This window comes from Musca vetustissima, unplaced genomic scaffold (assembly GCF_032173495.1).
Source record: "Musca vetustissima isolate MV318-11 ecotype Yass unplaced genomic scaffold, APGP_CSIRO_Mvet_v1 utg16895, whole genome shotgun sequence".
Lineage (NCBI taxonomy): Eukaryota > Metazoa > Arthropoda > Insecta > Diptera > Muscidae > Musca > Musca vetustissima.
Window position 1 is genome coordinate 225295 of NW_026883302.1, and position 27902 is coordinate 253196.

The following is a 27902-nucleotide window of genomic DNA, read 5'->3' on the forward strand; positions in this document are numbered from 1 at the left end:
ACTTGTTGTTGTAGTATTTGTTTCTTCTATTCCTTCTTTTTTTGGTTTATTCCTTGTCATGACTAATTAATGATTACCACTTCATACATTTTAGGGCCAAATGTTTTCTAGCTTAATTTGTAAACATTTAATTGACACACTTTAATAGGGGGGGGAGACTAATTGAAATTTGGATGGTTTCGTTAATTCACAAAAGAAAAAAAGAATAGAAAAATGAAATATTTCAATAGAATTTCGCTTACAATCCTGATGACCATTGAAAAAATATTATTTAAAAGTCCTCGTAAAAATTTACTTTAAAAATCCACGCCCTTGGGCCTGACAGTCCTCGTAATTTTTTTAAAAAATCCACGCCCTTGGGCCTGACAGTCCTCGTAAAAGATTACATTAAATATCTACACCCTTGGGCCTGACACTCCTCGTAAAAAAATACTTTAAAAATCTATGCCCTTGGGCCTGACAGACCTCGTAAAAAATTACTTTAAAAATCTACGCCCTTGGGCCTGACAGTCCTCGAAAAAAAAATAATTTAAAAATCCACGTCTTTAGGTCTGACAGTCCTCGTAAAAAAATTACTTTAAAAATCCACGCCTTTGGACCTGATAGTTCTCGAAAAAATTACTTTAAAAATCCAAGCCCTTGGGCCTGACAGTCCTCGTAAAAATTACTTTAAGAATCCAAGCCCTTGGGCCTGACAGTCCTCGTAAAAAATTACTTTAAAAATCCACCCCTTAGGTACTGTTGGTCCTTGTAAAAAATTACTTTAAAAATCCACGACTTGGGCCTGACAGTCCTCGAAAAAAATACTTTAAAAATCCACGCCTTTGGGCCTGATAGTCCACAAAAAAAAAATACTTTAAAAATCCACGCCCTTGGGCCTGATAGTCCTCGTAAAAAATTACTTTAAAACTCTACGCCCTTGGGCCTGACATTCCTCGTAAAAAATTACTTTAAAAATCCACGCCCTTGGGCCTGATAGTCCTCGAAAAAAATTACTTTAAAAATCCACGCCTTTGGGCCTGATAGCCCTCGAAAAAAATTACTTTAAAAATCCACGCCTTTGGGCCTGATAGTCCTCGAAAAAAATTACTTTAAAAATCCACGCCTTTGGGCCTGATAGTCCTCGAAAAAAATTACTTTAAAAATCCACGCCTTTGGGCCTGATAGTCCTCGAAAAAAATTACTTTAAAAATCCACGCCTTTGGGCCTGATAGTCCTCGAAAAAAATTACTTTAAAAATCCACGCCTTTGGGCCTGATAGTCCTCGAAAAAAATTACTTTAAAAATCCACGCCTTTGGGCCTGATAGTCCTCGAAAAAAATTACTTTAAAAATCCACGCCTTTGGGCCTTCAGAAAAAAATTACTTTAAAAATCCACGCCTAAGGTAGACTTCAGAAAAAAATTACTTTAAAAATCCACGCCTAAGGTAGACTTCAGAAAAAAATTACTTTAAAAATCCACGCCTTTGGGCCTTATAGTCCTCGAAAAAAAAATTACTTTAAAAATCCACGCCCTTGGGCCTGATAGTCCTCGAAAAAAATTACTTTAAAAATCCACGCCTTTGGGCCTGATAGTCCTCGAAAAAAATTACTTTAAAAATCCACGCCTTTGGGCCTGATAGTCCTCGAAAAAAATTACTTTAAAAATCCACGCCTTTGGGCCTGATAGTCCTCGAAAAAAATTACTTTAAAAATCCACGCCTTTGGGCCTGATAGTCCTCGAAAAAAATTACTTTAAAAATCCACGCCTTTGGGCCTGATAGTCCTCGAAAAAAATTACTTTAAAAATCCACGCCTTTGGGCCTGATAGTCCTCGAAAAAAATTACTTTAAAAATCCACGCCTTTGGGCCTGATAGTCCTCGAAAAAAATTACTTTAAAAATCCACGCCTTTGGGCCTGATAGTCCTCGAAAAAAATTACTTTAAAAATCCACGCCTTTGGTCCTGTTGGTCCTTGTAAAAAATTACTTTAAAAATTCACGCCTTTGGTCCTGTTGGTCCTTGTAAAAAATTACTTTAAAAATCCACGCCTTTGGTCCTGTTGGTCTTTGTAAAAAATAACTTCAAAAATCAACGCCTTTGGTCCTGTTGGTCCTTGTAAAAAATTACTTCAAAAATCAACGCCTTTGGTCCTGTAGGCCCTGGTACAAAATTATTTTAAAAATCCACCCCTTAGGTACTGTTTGTCCTTGTAAAAAATTAATTTAAAAATCCACGCCTTTGGGCCTGACAGTCCTTTTAAAAAATTACTTTAAAAATCCACGGCTTGGGCCTTAAAAAATACTTTAAAAATCCACGCATTTGGTACTGTTGGTCCTTGTAAAAAATTACCTTAAAACCCTTCACCTTTGGGCTTTACGATCCTTGTAAAAATGTCTATAAAAGTCCACGGCTATAGGTCTGATAGTCCTTTTAAAATGTAGGCCGGCAGGTTTGTCTTTCTGTTGATCCAAGAAATAAGTTTCCAAAATTTTCCAATTCAAATTAAACTCGTCTGAAATCTCAAATAGTGGCGGATTTAAACAGTTTTGTTATTAAAAAAAATCTAGAAAAAATGTGTGTTTGCATTTTCCGACCACGTTGCCTGAAAAACACCTGTGCGTTTTTATTACCTTGCTTTGTTGTTGTTATTGTCCATTATTTTGTTTAGCTCAAACATAGCTGCACGTTTTGAAGCCACAATGTGGGGAGGAGGAGAAATAAATATCCTGTTTTGTGGAAAACAAAATGAAAATTGAAAAACAAAAGAGAATAACATGCCCCCAAACATGTTTATATTTATATGTACGACTATGTATGTACACATGTCCACTTGACACGAAATTGAAAATTTGCCACAATCTGTCAGAATGTGTAAACATGACATGAGCAGCGAATATTATATTATATAAGCAGACATAGATGACAGACAACATCATAGAAATACATTTGGTAAATATAGAGGAAAAACACCACAACAAAAGAGAGATCAAAACGACCCCGCCATGTTAGAACAATAAAAAATACATAGGCAAATATGGGACATTCAAGGATATATTTATACAGGACTTAGGGGATATAACGAAGGGGGTTAGAAGTCGTCTTATTTGATTTGAATTATCCCATACAGGAAAAAATCCTTTTTTCATATATCTCTCAGCAGTCCCCCAATGGATGTTTAATGATAGCCTAAGGATATTGAATGCAAAGAGAACACACACATTTACAAACATATGCCTGTATGAGTCAACACAGTACAAAGATCCAAAGGGAGATATGTTTGTTGTGTGTATATTTTTAATTTTAGATGCAAATTATTAGCACACATTTTACATATGGCTTATAAAGCAGGCCATATCGTTCTGACATCCACACCCACACACTCATACACATTTCATCCTTGTGCAGCCAACCAACCAACCACTCAACCATTTTAAATGTCACACAACCAAGAAGCAACGAACATCCAAAGCCTTATCTGCCCTGCAGGCTGTTTCTCTGCATATATTGAGATATCATTAAGGGGTTAACAGGCCTTGCTCGCAGGCTGTGTTCTATTCCACATATATCCTTCTTTTCTAGTGTCCTGGTGTGTTCATCATCGTCATTTTCTTCTAAAATGGATTTCTGCTTTGCCTGATACAACATGTTGTTATCCTCTCATTTTGTTTGATTTTGACTTTTAAATGTTAAACATCATGAATGGAATTAAATGAGATGGCTTTCGTTGGCTGACTGCAGAGATATGGATGGATGGGGTGAAGGAGAGACCGACCAGCAAAATATGACATGGCCGGGATTTATATAAATATTTACAATGTGCCAACATTAACCAACCAGTTATTGGTTAATGTTGGGGGAAGGGAGGTGGCAAGGAAATGGGGAAACATGTCGCTTGCTGGTGTTGAACATCCTGTTGAGACCAACAAAACGGGTGGAGCAAAAAGGGCAAACAGGACTACTTGTGTTTTGCTTCGAAGTCGGATGAGGTCATAATGTTGACAGCTGTTTAATGTTTAAGGTTAGATGGATGGCTGGTTGAATGAATGCATCATTTGTTCTTCCATTAGAACCTTGTGCGGATTTCCTTCTTTGTTTGCTTTCTTTGTTGTCATAATTCAAAACATATTTCCGATAGATGGGGATAAAAATAACTGTTGTACTTATGTTTGGGCCTGATCTATTGTTGGCTGATTTCTGGCTTTTTTGGAATTGTTTACAGTATTTTTTAGCTATTAGGTAGGATTTTTTAAAAGCACTATTAGGGCTACTGGTATGTAAAAAAAGTATTTTTTCAAGGTGTGATTCTTTTTTTAAGGACTTTAAACTTTTTGTAATTTTTTACAAGGCCCAATGACGTGGATTTTTAAAGTAATTTTTAAAAGCACTATCAGGTCCAAAGGCATGGATTTTAAAGTAGTTTTTTACAAGGACTATCAGGCCCAAAGGCATGAACTTTTAAATAACTTTTCTAACATGTATTATCAGAACCCAATGCTTGCATTTTTAGTGTATTTATTATTTTTTCAAGGACTTCAGACCCAAAGGTACGGATTTTTAAAAAAATTGTCTTGCAAGGACTACCAGGCCCAAAAGGCTTGAACTTTTAAATAACTTTTCTTACAATGATTATCAGGGTCCAAGGCTTGGATTTTTAGAGTATTTATTTTTCAAGGACTTCCGGCCCAAAGGTATAGATTTTTAAACATTTATCTTACAAGGACTATAATGCCCAAAGGCATGGCTAGTTAAAGTAAATTTTCCAAAGGACTATTAGGTCAAAAGTGGGGATTTCAAAAGTATTTTTACAAGAACTATTAGTTCCAAAAGCGTGAAGTTTTAAATAATTTTCTTACAAGGGCTATCAGGCACAATGGTATGGCTATTTAAAGTAATTTTTCCAATGGACTATCAAGCCCAAAGGCGAGAATTTTTAAAGTATTTTTTACAAGGAATATCAGTTCCAAAAGCTTGAAATTTTCAATAATTTATTTACAAGGACTATCAGGTCCAAAGGTATGGCCATTTATTCCATAGATTATCAGGTCCAAAGGCATGGATTTTCTTACAAGGACTATCAGGCCCAAAGGCATGACTATTTAAAGTAATTTTTCTGATAGACTATCAGCCCAATATTTAATAATTTGTTCAAGGAATATCAGTTCCAAAGGTGAATTTCAGTAGTATTTTATTATAAGGACTATCAGGCACAAAGGCCAGGAATTTTCTTATCAGGATTCAGGACTTGAATTTTCAGAGTATTTTTGCAAAGGCCTATCAGGACCCAAAGCGTGTATTTTCGAATTGATTTTTTACATTTTTAATATTTTTTTCACAGCGAATAGCGTGGATTTTATTTAAAAAAATATTTGTTAGCAAAGTTTTAAGCCTGATTTTGTCGGTGGGCGTGGAATTTTTTTTTTTAAAATACTGTTCAAGATCCTGCAAAAGGTGTAGATTTTTTAAAAATACTCTTCAAGTTCCTGAGAATGGCGTGGATTTTTTTTAAATATTCTTCAAGATCCTGCGAAAGGTGTGGATTTTTTAAAAATAATCTTCAAGATCCTGAGAAAGGTGTGGATCCTGAGAAAGGTTTGGATTTTTTTAAAAACACTCTTCAAGATCCTGAGAATGGGGTGGATTTTTTTTAAATTCTTCAGGATCCTGTGAAAGGCGTAGATTAAAAAAAATCTCTTCAAGATCCTGAGAAAGGCGTGTATTTTTTTAAATACTCTTCAGGATCTTGAGAAAGGCGTAAATTTAAAAAAAAATACTATTCAGGATCCTGCGAAAGGCGTAGATTTAAAAAATACTCTTCTTGATCCTAAGTGTGGCGTGAATTAAAAAAACACGACTATTTTCAGTAGGATTTATCAATAAACACAATATTTTTAGAAAATGGATTTCAAGGTTCATTAATAAACCTGAATCAAAAAGACCAAAGGCCAACCATAAGCGTTGATGTTTTCAAAAATATTTTTAAGTTCCATCAATCCTTTTTCTAAATATCATATTTCCCTCCATTTGCATTTAACTATCTTTCTTCGTTGTATATGACCTCCGTGTTAACTCCAATTACAAACTGATTTTTTTCATATCAAATTCAACCCCCCATTGAACTGAGCACGGCTCAATTTAAATGAAATACAAAAGTGTAATTATAAATATTAAATTAATAATATTTAATCTTTTAAACCCATCAATTATACCCTTCCCACAACAACAAAAACCTTTCACAACAAAATTTTCATTTTCAAAAAAAAAAGAAGAACATCACCACCACGAAATTCAATAACGATTGACATATCGCCCAACCAAAAAAAAAAAGGTATCAGATTGAAAGTTCGATTTTTCTTTTCATACCCTTATGGAAAAATCAATCCGGACGGTGAACATATCATGTATGCAACGGTGGTGATGGCAGCGACCGGCGACCGTCATTGACCTTTATAAAATTATGTACTCAAATTTCATATTTTTACAACGTGATGAGAATTTGTACAAAACTAAAAATATCCTCTTGCTGTTGCTTCTGCTGCGGGTGGTTTGGTAGCAAGTCATCGACAAATTTCCAGCGTAAATAAATTGATTTGAGAGAGGGAGGTTTTGAACCTAGCCAATATATCATTTATTTACATTTATAAGAACTTAATTTCGAATATTATGCGGGTAAGGAGAATGGATGGATGTGCTGTGAAATGGAAACAATATTAAATTACTTAATTTATAGAAAATATTGATGGGAGAACAAAAGCAAATACATTTAGAAAAATATGAATATTATACTTTGGGTTTTAATCAATATTCGTTGTAATAAATATTTGTGAAATTTTACAATTTTGGTTTTTAAATTTAAATGTTATTATTTTCTTTTCTAGGAAAATAATTTATATTTGTTAGTCATTAGTCTTAAATTTGTAGATTTTCTTCATTAAGAAACCCCTCAAAATAAAATTTGTTCAAATTATCCGTTTCCTGACTTTCAATTAAGTACATTTTTAACCATGAAAAATAATTTAACTTCCCAAATCCCTTGGCATTTGTTAAAATAAAATATCTTCTCTAAAGTCTCTTTGCATTTTCTTTCTGTTTGTGCCCCCCTAACGCCTAAAAGTATGCTCTAGTGTCGTGTCATTCAAATACTACAGTGTCGTCTAATGAGTGTCTATTATAACATTAAGGTTACATTAGTTTTGTCAGCTTTTTACTATTCCTTTTTTAATTTTCCTCTTCAGTTTTCCAGGAAAACCTTATGTTTCCTAAGGACATTTGACACACACACACACATACAGACATATGTATGTATATATGTGGCCTCTTGTCTTTCTAATGAGCTGTAAAATTGTTTCAACAAAATGTCATTGTTTTTCTGTAGATTAATTTAGAAAAAGGGCACTGAGAGAAAAAATTGAAATATATAAGTACTATGGACACCAAATTCCTAAATATTCAAGGCGTGAATTTTTAATAAATATTTATTTTTCAGAATCCTTATAAAATATTTTTTAAAGCCCATAGAGAGGACAAGATTTTTTAGAAATATTTTTCAATGTTAAACATTTTTAACGTTTATAGAGGCGTGTGATATTTGTTCCTGGTCCCTAGAGTGACTAGGGTCACAAGGTCCTTAGAGTGACTTCGAATTTCTATTTTTCAGTAGTCCTGGATTTTTGTAAAAATATTTTTACATTTCCTTAGAGAGGCGTGGGTTTTAAAAAAAATTTTCAAGGTCTTTAGAAAGGCGTGTATATTTTAAAAGTAGTTTTCAACTTCTATCAATAGGCGTGGATTTTTGAAGGTCTGGATTTTTATTTGCGTGTATTATGTGTATATGTATGCATGTATTTGATGTGATATTAAATTACTTCATTTATTTCAATTTTCACTATCAGGGTTGGTTAGGTCTCTAAATGTTTTTCTGTTATATTTAATTTTTTGTTTTGTTGTGCTTTCTTGTTCCTGGGCATAGTAATTGTGCAAACAGTTACCATTCATTATTTAATGAGCAGAGAGAAACGTTTGTTTTTCTATGGCCAACTCATTAACTATATTAAATGTATGTATGTGTGTCTGTTTGCTGTAAGTTCAAGGGTAGTACGCGGGGTGTGGTGCGCAGACAACAATCGGCTTACTTACTGCTGTCCTGTTATTGTTAGAAAAAAATATTCTCTACATTTTGTAAATTTAATTACATTACAAAACATATGGAAAATATAATACAATATATGTTTATATATAATTATCATGATCCATCAGGGCTTGCCATAGCTGCTGAACACACTTGTTGTATGGACATTTAATTCCCCATTTGGACTGTTGAAAGCTTAATTAAGTTATTAAAAACAAAATATGAGAAGTCATTTAAAATTTAGTAACTGTTTATAATTTTTGTTTAATGAAATGGCTCCGCATGCAACAACTCCCCCACCAAAAGGCTAACTTTATGTCCCTATAAACAGTTATCGTAAAACGTTTAATGCTGCCATAAAAATCTCAGTATAGAGTTTTGTCTATTATAAAAAGCAGCTGAATAAAATTCCTTTCCATTTTTACCGTTCATCTGTAAATTAGAGGTTTTTTGCTATCAGAATGTTGTGTGGGATGGCAATCAAGAAACTATAAATTTGAAATTTATTTGAGTTAGGGACACAGTTTCCATTTAAAATCATTATTTACATAAATTTTAAATATTTTAGTTAGTTTTAGCGTAATTCAGCTGAGCTGAATTGTGAATTTATTATAGAATTTAAACATAAATAGAAGTTTTCCCACAGAAAATGTTATTCAGCCGAGCTAAATTGCAGTTTTCCTAAAGAAAACCTAATTCAGCAGAGCTAAATTATATTTTTTCTACAGAAAATCAAATTCAGCTGGGCTGAGTTGAGGTTTTCCTAAGGAAAATCGAATTCAACTAAGCTGAATTAAAATTTTCCTATAGTAGCCCTAATTCAGTTTAGCTAAATTTAATTTATCCGAGCTAAATTGAAGTTTTTCTCTTAAAAATCTTCTATTAACATATATTTTAAACATTTTGGTTAATTTTAATGCAATTCAGCTGGAATGAATTGTAAATTTCTTATAAAAAACCTAATTCAGATAGTCAGAGTTAAAGTTTTTCTAAATAAAACATAATTAAAACTTAATTCAGCGGGACTAAATTGAAGTTTTCAAACAGAAAACCTAATTCAGCCGGGCTAAATTGGTGTTATCCTATAGAAAACTCAATTCAGCTAGGCAAAGTTAAAGTTTTCTTTCAGAAAACCTTATTCAGCCGAGCTAAATTGAAGTTTTCCTACGTAAAAACTAATTCCGCCGAGCTAAATTGAAGTTTTCCTACAGAAAACCTAATTCAGCCAAGGTAAATTGAAGTTTTCCTACAGAAAACCTAATTCAGCCGAACTATATTTAAGTTTACCCACTGAAAATCTAATTCTGCCGAGCTAAATTGAAGTTTTCATGTAGAAAACCTAATTCAGCCGAGCTAAATTGAAGTTTTCTTACGAATAATATATATTTTAAATATTTTAGTCAATATTAATGCAATTCAACTGGGCTGAAACTGCAGAAACCCCAATTCAGCCAGCCAAAGCTGAAGTTTTCCTACAGAAAAACTAATTCCGCGGAGCAAAATTATAGATTTCCAGCAGAAGCTCTAATTCAGCTAGGCAAAGATGAAATAAAAATAATTCAGCTGAATTTTATTGAAGTTTTCCTGTGTAAAATCTAATTCAGCTGGGCTGAATTGAGATTTTCCTATATAAAACATAATTCAACTTGGCTGCATTAAAGTTCTCATACGGAAAATCAAATTTTCGTTGTAAAATTTTGAATTCAGCTCAGCTGAATAACTACCCAATCAATGTGAATTGATGCCTTGATGGTCAATTTCGAAATTTGGTTAATAAAAACATAATGAGGAAATGGTGTAATAAAGCTATTGCCTCATAAACCTAAGACAATAAAGAAAAATATCTTCTTCATTGTGTGTGTTTGTCTGTCCTGCACGGGGGAAAGATGCAAGATCCAATCATACACACACGTAAGATTTTTGCCATTCAGCATTGCATTTTAATTAAAACTCAACGGATTTTTTATGTTCCCTGGCAGCAGACGATTTGATGAAGCTATAACCCATAAACGTTTAATAGATTAATTGAAATTAAAGAAGTTACGACCGTCCATATCTAGGCTATAGCAATAATTTGTTGTTTTTTGATTGAAAATCAAAATGAATTGAATTTTTATTGATCTCTTCTTCGTCTTTTCTTTTCTTCTCTTCCCACCCCTTTAGCTCTCACATTTAGCATAGAACCACAAGATGTTGTTGTGCCCGAAGGTCATTCAGTGTTGCTGCAATGTGCCGGTGTGGCACAATTGGGTAAAAATCAAAAGATTGCACCCAACATACGATGGCGTGGTCCAGATGGCCAAGATTTGGGTATAGTGGGCGACACGTTTCGTACCCAATTAAAAAATGGTTCCCTCTACATTAGTTCGGTGGAAGAAAATCGTGGTCTAACTGGATCCTATCAATGTCTATTGTCCGTCGATGGAATTGGTACAATTGTCAGCCGATCTGCGGTGGTCTCCATTGCTCGTTTACCCGATTTAAATCAGGATTTTATTGAAACCTATTTGTTACCGGGACAAACGGCTTATTTCCGCTGTATGATTGGCCAGACCCAACCAGGGATGAAACACTACGTCCAGTGGATAAAGGATGATATGCCACTGCAGTTGGATAAATTACGTATGGTCATCTTGCCAAATGGTGCTTTGGAAATTGATGAACTCACACCGGCGGATCGTGGTGTCTATCAGTGTAATGTCACGTCGGGCTCGATTTCACGGCTTAGTAGTAAAACCAGCTTAAGTATTAAAAAGAATTTGGAAAATGGCCATGATCCAGTTGCACCGGCATTCCTTGTGGGCCCCTCACCCCAAACCGTAAGGGAGGGGGATGTTGTAACGCTCGATTGTGTTGCAAATGGTGTACCGAAGCCACAAATTAAATGGTTACGAAATGGTGAAGAATTAGATCTCAATGATTTGGATTCGAGATTTTCCATTATCGGCACTGGTTCGTTGCAAATCTCCTCTGCCGAAGATATCGATTCGGGTAATTATCAATGTCGTGCAAGTAATACAGTGGATTCACTTGACGCCCAGGCCACGGTACAGGTCCAGGTGCCACCAAAATTCATACAAAGTCCCAAAGATAAAACGGCATTTGAGAAAGAGGAATTGGAGTTGGAATGTGCAATCCGAGGAAAACCAAAGCCCATTATTAAGTGGCTAAAGAATGGTGACTTCATTACACCCAATGATTATATGCAAATCATTGCCGGCCACAATTTACGTATACTTGGTCTACTACCATCCGATGCTGGTATGTTCCAGTGTGTGGGCACAAATCCTGCAGGAAGTGTTCAGGCGGCAGCCAGGCTGAGAGTTGTACAACCAGGTGAGTTGTGAAAAAATGAAATAAAATTTGTCAATATTTATTTTATAAATAAAAATAGAAATATATTTGTCCATATTATTTATATATTTATATTTGTCCATATATAAATAAAATACAGACTTATATAAGCTTTAGTTAGAATACCCCGCCAGCTTAGTATTATTCCATATAGTTCCGAAGGCAAGTCAAAGCCTTTAAGAAATGTTTTTCAGAACCTGCAATTCCCTAGTGCTAATACTGATCAATGTATAAAAAATCATAGCATACCTTTAGGCTCCTTGAACAAAATTCCCCCCAGAAAAAAATATTCATTTTTTTAATATATTTTTATTTTATATAGTTTTTTAAATTATCCAAATCCAAGCTTTGTAATTTTGCTGAGCCTTTTATATTTTTATTATATACTTACTTTTTATGTATTTATATATTTATTTAATATATACTTTTTAGTTATTTGTATGTGTATATTTTTATTGTATACTAAAAATAATAGCTGCTTAATTTATTTATTTAATCTGATTTAAAAATTTATTATCAAATTCGTTATTTAAATTTGCTGAATTGAAATAGTGTATATAATACTTTGATTTGCTTATTATTTTATTATTTATGTAACGCTTTAAATGTTATTTAAGTGTATATTTATTTTATATAGTGTATAAATATTTATTATTTTATATTTTTCTAAAATATCATAAATTGATTTAATATATTTTTTCATTTTATATTTTATTAAATAATGTTTTTTATTTCTTATTATTTTTTCTATATTTTCTTTTCTTTTTATAATTTCCAACAATTCCTATCCCCATCCTTAACACACCCTCCCTTACTCCCATCACTTCAAATAACTATCATCATCAACATCCACCCCACCCACCAATCATCATCCCACCCAAGGCAAATTGAACAACAAAAAACAACGTAAATCCCAATCACAAACCACCAAATCCCTCTATTTAGAACGGGGCCAAAACAAGCCCCATAAGAATGGTAGGCGTAAAAATAAATTCCATTCCGGTGAAATGCGCACCAAATCTGGCGATAATGGTGAAACGACACGTATCTCAAAAAGTGCCTTAGATAGTTTACTCTCTCAGGGTAATAATAGGAAATTTAATAATTTTCCCGATCAGCCATTAAACGATCCTCATTATGATGATCTAAGTCATTTCGCTGTCGATGACGACGAGGATGAGGAATTTTCACGTGAACTATCACGTAACATTAACGATTATAGTCAAACCCTCACCAAACAATTGAACGCCAATAAGAATATTAACGATAATGGTGATGATGATGACGACGACGATTATGATGATGATAATGTGGCCGCGAATGAAGAATATATCAATGCCTATAAACATGGCGAAGATCCAAATAAAATATTAAATTCATGGACAAATAAGAAAAAATTAAATCCCAGCAATTCCAATTTACCTGAACAAACCTCCTCCCGTTCATCTTCTATAGTTTTAGATATGTCAGATGGTGGAGCGGGTGCTTCCAACAATGGTATTGGTGGCGGCGGCGTTGGCGGTAAAGGTGGTTCGAGTATACTTGGTTCCGGTCTTAAAAATCGTTTGCCAGGACCGCCCAGAGATTTAGTGGCCCAAATTGTTAAGCCTCGATTTGTAACACTGAGTTGGATTGAACCCATTAAGAATCCCGTGGAAGTGGTCTCCTACACAGTCTATTATAAAATGAATAATAGTGAAAGGTAAGTAGTTTTGAATTTTGTTTTATTTGAAATATTAATAATAATTTTAATTTTTTATTATTTAGTTTTACTCAAAACCAAGTCTTTGGAAACTAGAATGTGTGAAATTTTATATATATAGGAGATTTTATAACATTTCCTATACCTCCAACGGGTTATTTACAGAAGAATATATCTTTATAAATCAACAGAAGAACCTATGTTTTATGTTCTATCATTGATAGGCCTCCAAAGGATCGATTATCGATAGAAGACTGTTCATAAATAAAACACCTGCACAAAGGGATTCCTTCTATTCACACAGATATACCTGTAGATGGTTTTCTATGTAGGACCACTTTCCTTCCTTTAAAGGTGTTTTATTTATAGACAACTTGTAGTAGACAGTCCCTAAAGAAAACTCCTGTTAAAGACGACTTTTAAACTTGTTTTTTAATTCTTTGTTTGGTATCTGCTTCTATTTACAGAAGAAACTCTGAATAGTTTTTAGGGTCACCTTTCTTCCTTCCTTCTTTTGGAGGTATTTTATTCATAGAAAACTTTTAGTAGACTTCCTTAAATATTTATTCTTTAAAGGCTCCAAAATACTAATGGTCCCTGAAAAATATCCTCGCCTGTTTGGTCCTTGAAAAAAATATTCTTTAAAGGCATAAACTACTAATGGTCCCTGAAAAATATCCTCGCCTGTTTGGTCCTTGAAAAAAATTTTCTTTTTCTTTTAAAATTGGTCCTTGAAAAAATATTATTTAAGGCTCCAAACTACTAAAGGTCCCTGAAAAATATCCACGCCTGTTTGGTCCTTGAAAAAATATTCTTTAAAGGCTTCAAACAACTTACTAATGGTCCCTAAAAAATATCCACGCCTGTTTTTAGCCCTTGGAAAACAATATTCTTTTAAAAATCCACGCCCTTGAAAAAATATTCTTTTAAAAATCCTCGCATGTTTTGGTCCTTGAGAAAAAATATTATTTAAAAAATGGGAATCAGAGAATCCTTGAATGTCTCTTCCCAATCCCTTCCTATTCGACCTCACACTAAATCCGCTTTGAATTGTTGAACGTTCCTTTGCCATTCGCAATTGTCATCCAAAGAATTTATTGCAATTGTTTCTCCCTGCCTCTCCTTCTTCTATATTTGCTATAAAATTTGATTTTGTTTTTTATATATTTTCTCCCTCGAAATTGCAGACAATAAGAAATTACTTTCTCCTCTATTCCAAGCTTCAGAGGAAGTGTTGACTTCCCACATGCAAATTTTCATACTTACAATTTATTCCTTTGGTCTTCGTCGTCGTTTTTTATTGCACCATGGAATAAGAAAAAGTTATGATTTAGTGCGTTCAGAATTTGTTTCCATTTGAAAATCGTTGCCTCTGGGGGTTTGTCGTTGTCGACTTTCTTTGATTTGATATTAACAATCGTTGGTTGTTGTTGCTAAGCTTATAAATGCAAATTTGAAGAAGCGTAACAAATGTCCTTTGTTTTTTCGCAAAAAAAAAAAAATATGGGGGATGGAAATTGTAATTTCATATCGTATTTTATTGTCGTTTTAGGCGACATTGTTATTGTTTTTTCAGTCTGCTTTTCCTCAAGGAATTGGCCTTTGTTTTGGGGCAAAATAAATACAAAAACTTCCTTGTGAATATGTATAATACAAGTAAGAATTGGGAATTTCTCATCAAAAAATCTAACAGAATTTTCGCATACTTCCTCAGACTTTGATTGTAAATTAAAAAGAATACTCTCTGCTCAATTTCAAAACTTCTAATATATTTTTCAGACCAAATTTTTAATCTATTTTATTTTTTCTTATATTAAATTCATTATTTGTATATGCTTATTCGATTATGTGCCCTTGAAAAAATATTCTAAACATCGTCCTTAAACCTCTTACAGAGAATTAAAATTAAATACCAAATCGCATGATGAACAACAAGTCAATATACAATCGCTCATACCGGGACGTACATATCAATTTCGTGTTGTCGCAAATACAAATTTCGGTTCCGGTGAATCATCCGAGCCGTTAGAAGTTACCACCCAGCCTGAGGAAAATATTGCAGGACCACCAATCAATGTAGAGGGTTATGCACGCAATCATAAAGAAATCTATGTGAAATGGCAAGAACCCCTGGTAACAAATGGTGAAATTTTAAAATATCGTATCTACTATTCGGAGGGTGATAATGGCCCCGAACTTTACTACGATAGTACTGCATTGGATGCTGTGCTAACCGAATTAAGGCCATATACTGATTATACTATAACTGTGGTGCCATTCAATAAAAATGGTATGGGTGATCCCTCAAATGAGATTAGAGTCAAAACATTCTCCTCAAATCCATCGGAACCACCAAATAATGTTACCCTAGAAGTAACAAGCTCAACTGTAGGTTTTACCATTCTCCCGTAGTTGTTATATCCAAATTAATTGCATTATTATATCATTTCAGTCCATTACCATACACTGGGAACCGCCCTCCGAAGAAGAACGCAATGGCCAAATAACCGGTTATAAAATACGTTATCGCAAATTGAAAGACGCCCCGCAGACTAAAAGCACCCCAGCCAATATACGTTACTATGAATTAAGTGGCCTCGATCGTAATTCCGAATATCAAGTCAGAATAGCTGCAATGACGGTGAATGGTTCAGGCCCCTTTACCGAATGGTATCGTGTAATGACATTGGAAAATGATCTAGATGAAACACAAGTACCCGGACGCCCAGTATGGATTGGTATACAACCGGGCGCCGACACAATTGCGCTACACTGGGGTCCACCACAACAACATGAAATTAAAATACGTAATTATGTCTTAGGTTGGGGTCGCGGTATACCCGATGAAAATGCCGTGGAGTTAAAAGAAACCGATCGTTATTATGAATTGAAAAATCTAGAACCCAACACTGAATATGTGGTCTCGCTGAGAGCACGTAACATACAAGGTGATGGTCCCCCAATATATGATAATATTAAGACGATCAACGAAAATCCCATTGATATACCCACACCACTAGAAGTGCCAGTGGGTTTGAGAGCCATAACAATGTCAAGTTCTTCCATAGTTGTCTATTGGATAGATACAACGCTGAGCAAAAATCAACATGTTACCGATAATCGTCATTACACTGTACGTTATGGCATAGCTCAAACCACCCGTTATCGTTATCACAATACCACTGCTTTGAATACCATGATCACTGATCTAAGGCCAAATACCCAGTATGAATTTTCAGTTAAAGTGGTAAAGGGCCGTCGTGAATCTGCCTGGTCTATGGCGGTATTGAATACAACCTATCAAAATATACCAATTACACCTCCCCGAGAATTATCCGTACAACCTGATGAACAAAATCCGCACAATGTAATTTTACATTGGATGCCACCCAAACACACTGTCTATCCCATATCGGGTTATAATATCTATTACACCACAGATACAACAAAACGTGATCGTGATTGGAATATCCACAACTTTAATGGTGATGAGACATCGTTTATATTACCCGGTCTGAAGCCATATACCACATATTACTTCAAAGTGCAGGCAAGAACAAATAAAATTGCCACCGGTACTGGTGGTGGAGCAAACACTGCCCCATTTTCGGCCCTGGTGGCCTATACAACACCAGCTGCCGCGGTTAAACAAGAACCAGCCACCGTCAGTAAAGGTATCAATAATGAAATGATTCTCTATATGGTAATATTTGGCTTCGCTCTCATACTATTCATTGTCGTCGCTGTTATTGTGATAATGTGCCGACGTAAACCCCAATCAACACCGGAGCATACGAAAAAGAGGTATGTAGTAGTAGTTTTTTTTTAGTTTTTTGTTTGAAAATCAACAGCAAATTCTCATTATTTAGTCTCCCATCTTCGAACAGCTATCAGAAGAATAATGTGGGTGTACCAAAACCACCAGATCTATGGATACATCATGATCAAATGGAATTGAAAAATATTGATAAAACAATGCATGGTTCAACGCCGGGTAAGTTTTTTTTTTTCAAGAAAATGATTGGAAAATTTTTAAAATTCTGATCGATTTTAGATATTTTAAATGTCGAACTTTAGTGAAAATTTTAAAAAATTTAGCCCGATTTAACTACGATTTTAATTGTTTCAATAAAACCCTTCTTTAAATCATTTTTAAAAAGAAATGATTTTTGCTTATTAGCACATTTTTTGTTAATACAGAATCGACCTATTTTGAAGCAATTCCGATACAAAATAATATTTTATTTTTTTTTTAAATTTGATATCGATATGTTTTTATTTTCCTTTTAGGCTGCAGTGATGCTGCCTCCAGCAGTGGTGCCTTAACATTACCCCGTTCTGTGGGACATGATTATGATGTCGATACACCGGTACCAAATCACATAACCAATTCGTTGGATAAACGTTCTTATGTACCGGGATATATGAGTAAGTTTTTTTTAGCACTCCACTTGAATGAACAATATTTCTGATTTATTTTTTTTTTAGCCACCTCCCTAAACTCAACCATGGAAAGGCCACAATATCCCCGGACGCAATATAATATACCAGCAAATCGATCTCATATGAATGTTGATACAGGTCTATCACAGCAGAGCCTGTCACAGCCACAAAATAATTCATTGGCACAAACGCCAGAACATCCATATGGAACATATGATCCGAATTTCTGGTAAGAGAAACAATATTTTTCTTTTAACTATTTCAAAATCTCAGAAGGTTTAAGAGAAGAAGTGAATATGCAGGGAGAAGTGAATTTGCAGGGAGTTTAAATTCAGTGATTAAAATCAGTATTATAAAAAACATTGCACGATATATTCAAATTCATTCTATGCCTGCGATCCCTTAAATTTATATAGAAATCTATTACAAACTTTTTTTGACACTAAATTCTTTTGTCAATATTTTTTTTTCAATTTCTGTTTTCAAATTGATTGATTTCCTTCCTATAGCTTCTACGCAATATCTAAACAAAATTAATTTTTTTCGATCGTGAATTATCTTCTCTTGATGAAATTCCCTTATGGCAGCGTGTACAGTTTGGAATACAATATGTGAAATATTTTCAAATTTGGTTCGTCCGACGAAACGTAAAACTCGCGTTACATTCACTCCCAGCACGCTGAAACGTGAAATTTTACGTGAAGCACGTTTAGCGGCCACATCAAATCCATTTTTGAATTTCTTTGCTGAGATACGAATCAAAGCAATGCATGACACACAATCGAATCAATCCAAACATTTGGCAAGATTGGCAAAAACTGCAGGTCATCTATGGAATGGTATGTCGGAAGAGGAAAAGAGACCATATCGTGAATTGGCCTTAGAACAAAAACATAAAAAGAAACGTCGCAAAAGGAGAGGTTTCAGTTTTACGCCAATTGGCAAATTGAAGAAGAATCGACGAAAACACAAGGCTACCTTGTTGGCCAAAGAAAGAATGAAGGGCGGGGAAGCGGCCGGTGAAAGCTAAGTGATATGGAAATTTTGTTATTGAATTAAAAATAAAAATAAAATAAAAATGTTTAGTAATTGAAATGTTGATTTTTAAATCAATGGAAATTAGAATAAATAATGTGTAGAGTGATACAGAGAATACTCGGGGTTTAGCGATTTAAAATCCGGATGTTAATCGATCACATTAACGTAGTTATTTTCCCTGAAGAGTTTGGAGAGGAGTTTTGACGTCTTGCATTTCGATCGTATTTCTATTTTCATTCCTTATTTCACAGCCTATATTTTTCAAAAATGCTCTCCTACTCTACCTTGACCACCACATCCACCATAATAGATCTTAATATCTTATCGATTCATCCCGCAAATAAAATATGGTGTTCAAAAAAGGCGCATCCGCAATTTTTACAATGAAACAAAAAATAGAAATTCGAGCTTTCATTGTAAAAAATTGTGGATGCGTCTTTTTTGAACACCATATTTTATTTGCGGGATGAATCGATAAGATATTAAGATCTATTATGGTGGATGTGGTGGTCAAGGTAGAGTAGGAGAGCATTTTTGAAAAATATAGGCTGTGAAATAAGGAATGAAATGAAAGAATTGCCAGATCGAAACAAAACCCTTAACTTTTTGGATTTATACCGTGCTTTTTGTGCTAGGCTAAAAACCTTCCAAATTGCACTCGTAACTTCAGAAGAAAGAAATTTAAAATTTCTTTATTCCATTTAGGTATTTCAGATTAGATGCCCATATTGATTTTTATTTTTATTTCTTTTTTTCAGCAACACTGGTTACACTGGCACAGCCGGTGGAGCAGGTGGTCCTGGCTCGGTGGCCGGAGGTGCTGGTTCAGGTGCTGCCAGTAATGGTGGCGTCTCCACCATTGAAAGCACCAAACGTGGCCATCCACTGAAAAGTTTCAGCGTACCCGGACCACCACCAACAGGTGCTGTAACACCCGTCAATAAACACAGTAAGTATTTGTGAACAGGAACAATTTGTTTACACAATTTTACTACATACCTATGTCCTTCTTTGCAGCACCTGCCGTAACAATACGTCCACAAAATCAATCACCATACAAGAAACCATCATTTTCCGCCGCCACGCCAAATCGTCTGCAAAGTGGTCCATCGGTGGCCCATTCAAATGATGAAATTCAACGGCTGGCGCCAAGCACCTCGACCGAAGAACTCAATCAGGAAATGGCCAATTTGGAGGGTCTGATGAAAGATTTGAGTGCAATAACGGCCAATGAATTTGAATGTTAACATTATCAGAAACCTATTAAGTTACCGTTATTTTTAACAAATAAAATTATAGCTGCCATAACGCCACGCATAACAACAACAACGATAAAAGCTAAAGAATTGCGCCGGAAATCTCTAAGCTCCGCCACAGCAACGAAATCACAACCAGCATCACCTCTGCGAACGATGAGAACCAATGAAAGTTGCTCGACTTTGACAACCAAATTTTGAAAAAAATAGCAACAACAAAAAAGGCAGTTATAAAATTTTTTATCTTTTGTTTCTCACACCCAAAATTTTTGAGGTTTCTAAATGGTAACAACAACTTTAGCAATAACAACAAAACAACTGAAAAGCATAACAACTAAGTAAGTTTTATTATTTCTTTTTTTGAAATAATATTTATTTTCTATTATAGAAAAAACAATTTGCTATTTTATATAAATGCTAAAACCATGTCTGTGTAAATATTAAATGTGTAAAACAAAAACAAAAAACAAAGAAAATTTAGTAAACAACAAAAAGAAAATATTTTTTAATATTATAATGAAAAAAAAACAAATCCCACTTAATTATAGTTTATATATAGTTGAAACAAAAAAGAATGAGACAAACAACAAGTATCAATGCAAAACAAACAAACCCTTAATTTAGCCATGTATGTGTGAATGTATGTTATAAAAAAACATATTAATATAAAACATACATTATTTTCTAAGCCAAATCCTAGCCTACCACTTACCTATTCCTTCTACTCCTACACATTTTAAAAATAAAAACCTTATCCTTGTCTAGTATTTATAAATAACAAAACTACATTTAAACTATACGAATAATCTAACTTTACGACTATATAAAACAGAAAGAAAAAAATCACAACATTTTGAATACGAAAGCAAAGCGACACGATACAAAACACACGATTATTTTTACTCTCTATCTATATATTAAAAATAAGCTAGCCATCTAAACAATTTTAAGGAACTTATCATAGAAAAGTCTAAAACAAAAAGAAAAATTATAGAGTGCTAAGATAGGTTTTTTGATAATTGATTTATTTTTTTTTTTTTCTTCTTTTTGAAGCTAATTTTATTTCATGATTTCAAATTTTCAAGAAATTGTTGAAGTGTTGTCTATACATTTAATTTTTGAAACTTTTATATTAATATGTAATATAATATATATGGTATGTTCCCGTACTGCAGGAATCTACTATTTTTTACTATGATAACACTCTTTTCCTTTATGATATCGAAAACATAGTAAAAACTCGTAGATTCTTGCACTACAGGAACATACCTTATAAATTAATACACCGACAACACTTTTTACCCATTCTTATAAATTATAATTTCTTTTTATATTCGATTTACCTGTTCTTAATAATATTAAACGATTAACATGAAATTTTACTTATATCGTAAATTACGATATTTGCAAAAAATTTCCTTAACTTTGCGCACAACGATCTAACTTAATTGCACCTTGTTCTCTTGCAAGCAACAAATATACATATATACATGTGCCATTATAATTTTAAAAGCCAGTAAAGCATTTCCCCTCAGTTTTGTTTTTGTATTCTTCGAAATATTTGTAATTGCTTTAAATTAAATCGAAATCGGGCCCAGATTAAAAACTGTAATATTAAACTGTTTAAAATGAATGGATTTTACTGACGTACTATCGATCGATTTGAAACAAAAAATATCAATATTTTTCGATTTTGTTCGCTTCAATTTGTACGGAAACAGTCAGTAATATTTTTTGCCCAGCAATGTATGCTGCAATCAGGGCCCTATTGCTAAAACTCGACTCAGCAATGACAAGGTTGATTATTAAGTCATATACTTGATTATGAATTAATTTCCGTGAAACCTAAGGTAGCTGAGTGAACTATTACAATTCACTTAAAACGAACGATGAAAATTCTTTAAAAAAAAATAATAATTAATTGTAAAAAATTGTGTGTTTTTGTAAAAGTATTTCATTTTGCATTTAAATTATATATTTTTTAACAATATAATATTGTCATTATTAGTTCCAAATCATTGGAACAGCTGTGTGCATGATTTTTAATCTCCATTTTTATATATTTTTTCTTTTCTACCTTTAAAATATAAATCTAATTTTTGTATAATTCAAAACTGCATTTAGTAATATTAAAATTAAAATAACTGATTTACTGCCTACAACAAACTACAAAAAAGAAAAAACTAAAATTGATTAACTTTAGACTTGAGTATAAAATCAACATTTTTTATATATTAGCCAAAAAAAAGAAATATTTTTTTATAGAAACAATTATAATTTGTTATATAGAATTTTAATGAAATGATTTTATTTCTCTTTTGTTTTTGTTTATTTTTATTAATTTTTAAATGCCATTAAAACTAATTTTTATGTAGTTTTGTATGCCTTACTTTTTTTAATGTATTCTTTTTTCTTTTGTAAGTGTCTTTTAATTTTTTGTAATTAGTTGATAGTATAAGTTTTATAAAAAAAAGCAAATAATTGAATAAGTCGAAACGAATATGAAACAAAATAAACAAATCACCATCAGCCATCTAAACCATTTATATAAATACATACATATACTAATAAAAGAAACAAAAAAAAAACATTTTGCCATTGTGAATGCATATGTCATGACTTTTTATATATACATATACATCCAAAAAATGCATGTATCTACAAATATACAGTTGGTCAGGAAAGGATTTTGTTGAAAATATTTATGTGTTTAAGGGTTAATGAAATTCCATAAAATTATGCACACATTTTCAAAAAGACGACTTTAAAAAAGTATTTATAATAAAATATAATATAATAAATTATAAACAAATAAAATTCTAAGGGTTTATCTCTATTTAAAATATTCTGTTTTTGTAAAATTTAAATTAAATGAATCAACTTTATAAATATTTTTTCAACTAATTAATTTTTTAAACAAAATTCCCTGTCATTCTTTTTTATGTCAGACATAAAGGAAATATAATTTATACATAATTATATTTATAGATTGGGCGACGAAGGATTGAACGGAATATTTATATTCACATCTTTCTTCACTTCCTATCCCTTGTATTTTCAATTAACTCTAAACTAAAAATTTATTCTTCCCTAACACCTAAAACAAATATATTTTTGTATTCCAAACACTTTCTCGATCAACTGTATGTTCGAATTCAAATCACATTATAATTACGTTTTTTTTTTATAGAATCACATAAATTATACATTTTTACTATAAAACATCTCTTAAAAATCAAACAAAAACAATTTACTAACGAACACCTTATATGAAAAACAAAAAAAATCTTATAAAAAACTACTTTCATTTTTCTTTTGTTTTTGCACAAAATCTACTTTAATATAATACAATTAAATTATATTATATAAGTAATTATTATTATTATTGAATAGTAAGAATGAGAATATTGTGAAAATTATATATAAATAAATAAAAAAACAAATGACAAAGCAATTATTGCTAAAAAAAGAAGTAAATGTAAAATAAAAAAATTATAATTAATTTATAAATATACAAGTGAACAATTCATAATGAAAATATAAATTAAAAAAATGTGTTTTATTTCATATATAATTGTTGATGCTACAAATTTCGAATTTCTTTATTAAGGCACCTCCCACAGTTTTAAAATTTTGAATTTTCATTTAAATCCATATATAGATAGAATTCACTGTGTATTTAATACTTTTATCACAATTGTTTAAGTGTGGTTCCCCAAGGTGTGAACCAATGGACTCCATTTTCAGACTTCTTGATTTATGTTTGCTACAAATATTAGGCGGTTGTGCAAACTTTTAATCGAAAAAACCATGTACTTTTGATTTTGTTTATCAGAGCCTAAAAGTATGCTTACATTTCAGTTACTGGCAAAGATTCACGGAAAGCGCCATCTATTGAATGGTTGATAACATATTCCTCGTTCGTTAAGTTCGTTTATTTCAGTTGGTCTTCCTGGTCATTACGGAAGATTTCGATTGTCGGAATCTCTTTCTAAGACGGTAATGTTTGTCACACCCTCCTGTTTGAGACCCAAATTTGATTTAGAGTCTCCGTTTGTTTCGAAAGTTTAGATCCATTTTTGCCCGTGTGCTGAATATCCAAAGAATATCTCCTATTGGACAAATTAAATTTCCTGGTACAGTACCATAACGTATGGTAATCGTATTACATTCAACTAACCTTCCACTTTTTAACTGGTCTTTACATTTTACGTCATACGTTATACGCGTTCTTTTAATTTCACCCCAAAATAAAAAAATAGCTCGGTACTATTTGACATTTGTGTGGAAGAAGAAAAACAAACAACAACAAAATATAGGCAAAAAGTTTGTTGAATATTCTAAATTCCAAACATGAATATTCATCGATTTGTCGAATATGTTTGGCAACTAAAATAGGGCAATCAAAAAATACTTCAGTTTAGCGAACTTTAACTGCAAGATTTTTGTAGTAAATTTTAATAATTAATAGTTAAGAAGCAATGTTTCAAATTTAAGAATGCCAGGTAATGCAAAATTGTTGATAAACTTAACGAACTCCCTTTCCAGAATGCCCAGAAAATACTAATTTATAACTTGAATCTCTTTTTTCAGGTTACGGTACCGTAACGTATTGTAACACTATTACGCATAACTACCCATACCACAAGTTTAATCAAACTATCAACTCACTGTGTATTGCAAAAGAAGCAATGCCGTCATATGTACCCGTCATACGTTATACGCCGCAATTTAGTTGCTTGCATAGGAAAACAATTGTATTCTTTATCGAGAAAAAATATTGACTCGGTACTATTTGACATACGTAGAATTTGTCGCATTAAATTTTTATTTTGTAAACTTTTGTGTCGCCAAGGAGAAAAACAACAAAAAAATAACACTAAAAATTGGATAATTTTATTGCCACTCAACATGGATATCCATTCCATTTGTCGGATTTGTCTGGAGTATTTGCAAAATGACAATGCCTATAATTTATTCCTGGTCGCTGGATTAAAGAAAAAATTGTGTATGTGTACGGCATTGTCGGTGGAGGAGAATGATGGCTTTCCCAAGAACATTTGTGGGGTCTGCTATACTCGGCTCAATGATATGGCCGATTTCCAGAAACTTTGTGTCGATTCGGTGCAGAAATTTCAGGAGCTGGTGGCAAGTCATGTTGTTACCACTTTCCCACCCAACACCTTTGATATGATGGAGGCAGCCCCGGCCACTGAACCAATTGAGGGGGTACAATTGGGTCTGCAAGATGAGGATGAGGATAATTTGAATTTCGATCCCTTGTTGACAAATCATAAAATGGAAATGATTGAAAACGAGGAAGATGTATTTAAGATGTTGGAAAGTGTGGACAAGGAGGAACCCGAAGAGGAGGATGTTGAAACGAAAATTGAAAAGGAGGATGTCAATGACTCAAACAGCGAGGAATCAAGTGGTGATGACAAGGATAGCGATTTTGAGTATCAATTTGGTGGTGAAAATGAAAACGACGATGATGATGACAGCGACAGTGATGATGACAAACCACTGGCCACAAGAGTCAGACACATTAAGAAGGAATATAAGGAAGTTCAAACGGAAGATGATGAACCCAAGGATCCCAAGGTGAAGCCCAAACGTAAGCGTATACCGGCAGCAGAACGTCACTTGCATCGCATCATTGATTGTCACATTTGTCATCAGAAGTTCAAGAAGACCAAAAACTATGAGGAACACATGAAATTCCACAACGATAAGCTGCCCTTCCAATGCGAAGTGGAAAACTGCAAACGTGGTTTCACCACCGCCTATGGCCTTCGTTTGCACGTTGAGCATTGTCACGATGAAACCGTAGATAAGATTCCTTGCACACAACCAGGTTGTGAACAGAAGTTCACTCGTCGTCGCATCTTAAACTGGCATTTGAAGAGGGTACACAAAATCGCCAAGGAGGATGTACCCAAGTCGTATCCTTGCACCGAATGTGATAAGGTATTCAAGTGTCCCATGGCTTTGAAGAAACACATGTTCAAACACACCGGTCAGGAGTTGCCATTCCCCTGTAACATCTGTGGTAAACGTTTCGTCATCAATAGTGCCCTCAAGGACCATCTTATGCGACATGCCGGAATCAAGAATTATGTCTGTCCCTATTGCGGTGTGGGTAAGACCACTCGCCAGGAATGGAATACACACATAGCCACCCACAACACTGAAAAGAAATTCAAGTGTGAGCTGTGTCCTCATGCCTCGCACAACAAACAAAATCTGCGCATGCATGTACGAGTGGTGCACGAGAAGATCAAGGATTATGCTTGCCAATACTGTGGCAAGACATTTGGCAAATCGAATGCTTGTAAAATGCATGAAATGACCCATACGGGTGAAAAGAAATGTGAGTGTAAGGTTTGTGGCAAACGTTTCCTTTATCCAAAGGGCCTGACCAAACATTTGAAGACCCATGAGAAGAGGGTGTTGCGTGCTATTGAAGTGTATCGTAAGCGACAAGTTCAATCAGGTGAATTGCCAGCAGAGCAGGCGGAAACTATTCCAGAATTACCCGATCCCGATAACACCCAGGAATCCCATCAAAAAGTGGCAGAAGAAATTCTCAAAGTTTGTGCTGATTCAGTCAATTCCATTCCAAAAGACCCGAGACGGGTTGAACGAGTTGACATTGCCGATTTGGCTGGTACTGCTGTTAATCCTATACCCCAGTTGGCATTGCCATCATGGTCGCCACAAATTAACTTTATGATGAAGGAGGGCAAATACACCTGTCCCGACTGTGGCCAAGGTTTTAATGGCTCCGGAAATCTAAGAAGACATCACAAAATTGTCCATCAGGGTGTAAAGGACTTTGCCTGCCGATTCTGTCCCAAACGATTTGCTAAAGCACAAACCTTGAAACATCACGAAATGACACACACCGGCGAGAAGCCACATGGCTGTGATCAGTGTGGCATGCGGTTTATACAAGTGGTTGCCCTAAAACGTCACATGAAGGTTCATCAGGACCGTCCAACATATGTCCCCTCGACAGTATATCAGGCAAAGGAAGAATTGGCTCTACAACATCGTGATAAATTGGAAGCGAAACGCAAAGCACAGGCAGAACGTGAAGCTATTGCTGAGGAAGCACGCAAACAATTGGAAGAACTACGACAGCAAGAAGAAGAGTTGCAACGCAAACAACGGGAAGCATTAGAAAATATACCCAGAGCCATTCCTAAGGAACGATTGCCACCCGGTACTGATATTTCCATTGCCACAAATGTATTGCCAACCGATCTTATTAGTCGTGAGGCGGCAGCCGAAGAAGCTCGCAAGCAATTGGAAGAGATAAGACGTCAAGAAGAAGATTTACAACGTCGACAACGTGAAGCTTTTGAAAATATACCCAAAGCTATTCCCAAGGAACGTCTGCCACCTGGGGCAGATATATCAATTGCCACAAATTTATTGCCAGGCGAATATATTCCACCACCACAAGAAAATCATCCAGCAGCAACCAGTAATGACAACATGGGTTATAATCAGCATCATCAAGATAATGTAGGCGATATGAATTATAGATAATGTAATTCAAGTGAATACAATTAGAGAGAGAGAGAAGCAGTGTGTGAGTGATGAGTGGCAGAGAGAAAACCATTCATTGAAGAAGTTTGCAATCAGGTGAATGCAATCCTTTAGACTGGGTAAGTCGTTAAATACCGTATTCGTCGTATAGAAGCAAATACTAAAATTCATAATATGCAATAGTGCTTGAAATTTTGATTTACTTACTTCTTCTATAGATGACATTTGACATTGCGGGAGTGTATTGTAGTATTCTTCGATTTGTGCACAATGGGATAATGCTGAATGTTGTTTTTTTATTATAAAATAAACAAATAATAAAAAAAGTTTGCGTTGCAGTGATTTGTATGCATATATTTGTGTTTATATTTTTATTCGTCCTTTTTTTTAAATTATTAAAAAAGTATTAATTTGAAATTTAATTTGTTATTTATTCCCTTTGTTT

General features: G+C 33.8%; 2 protein-coding genes across 2 annotated transcripts in view; both read left to right on the forward strand.

The window, feature by feature from the left end:
- The window catches only part of LOC133330150 (neogenin), a 164912-nt gene extending 144866 nt beyond the window's left edge, over positions 1-20046 (forward strand). Inside the window, exons 2-11 of the mRNA XM_061538623.1 lie at positions 10271-11452; positions 12344-13163; positions 15059-15551; positions 15616-16967; positions 17051-17157; positions 17454-17591; positions 17652-17835; positions 18282-18587; positions 19403-19593; positions 19662-20046. Of these exons, the coding sequence (XP_061394607.1) occupies positions 10271-11452; positions 12344-13163; positions 15059-15551; positions 15616-16967; positions 17051-17157; positions 17454-17591; positions 17652-17835; positions 18282-18587; positions 19403-19593; positions 19662-19891 (5003 nt within the window). The 3' untranslated portion in view covers positions 19892-20046. The remainder of the gene's footprint in view (positions 1-10270; positions 11453-12343; positions 13164-15058; positions 15552-15615; positions 16968-17050; positions 17158-17453; positions 17592-17651; positions 17836-18281; positions 18588-19402; positions 19594-19661) is intronic.
- Positions 20047-24770: 4724 nt separating this feature from the next.
- LOC133330151 (zinc finger protein 594-like) lies at positions 24771-27457 on the forward strand. The gene has a single exon (XM_061538624.1). The coding sequence runs from the start codon at positions 24812-24814 to the stop codon at positions 27455-27457; it is 2646 nt and encodes an 881-aa protein (XP_061394608.1). The 5' UTR covers positions 24771-24811.
- The last annotated feature ends 445 nt before the right edge of the window (positions 27458-27902 follow it).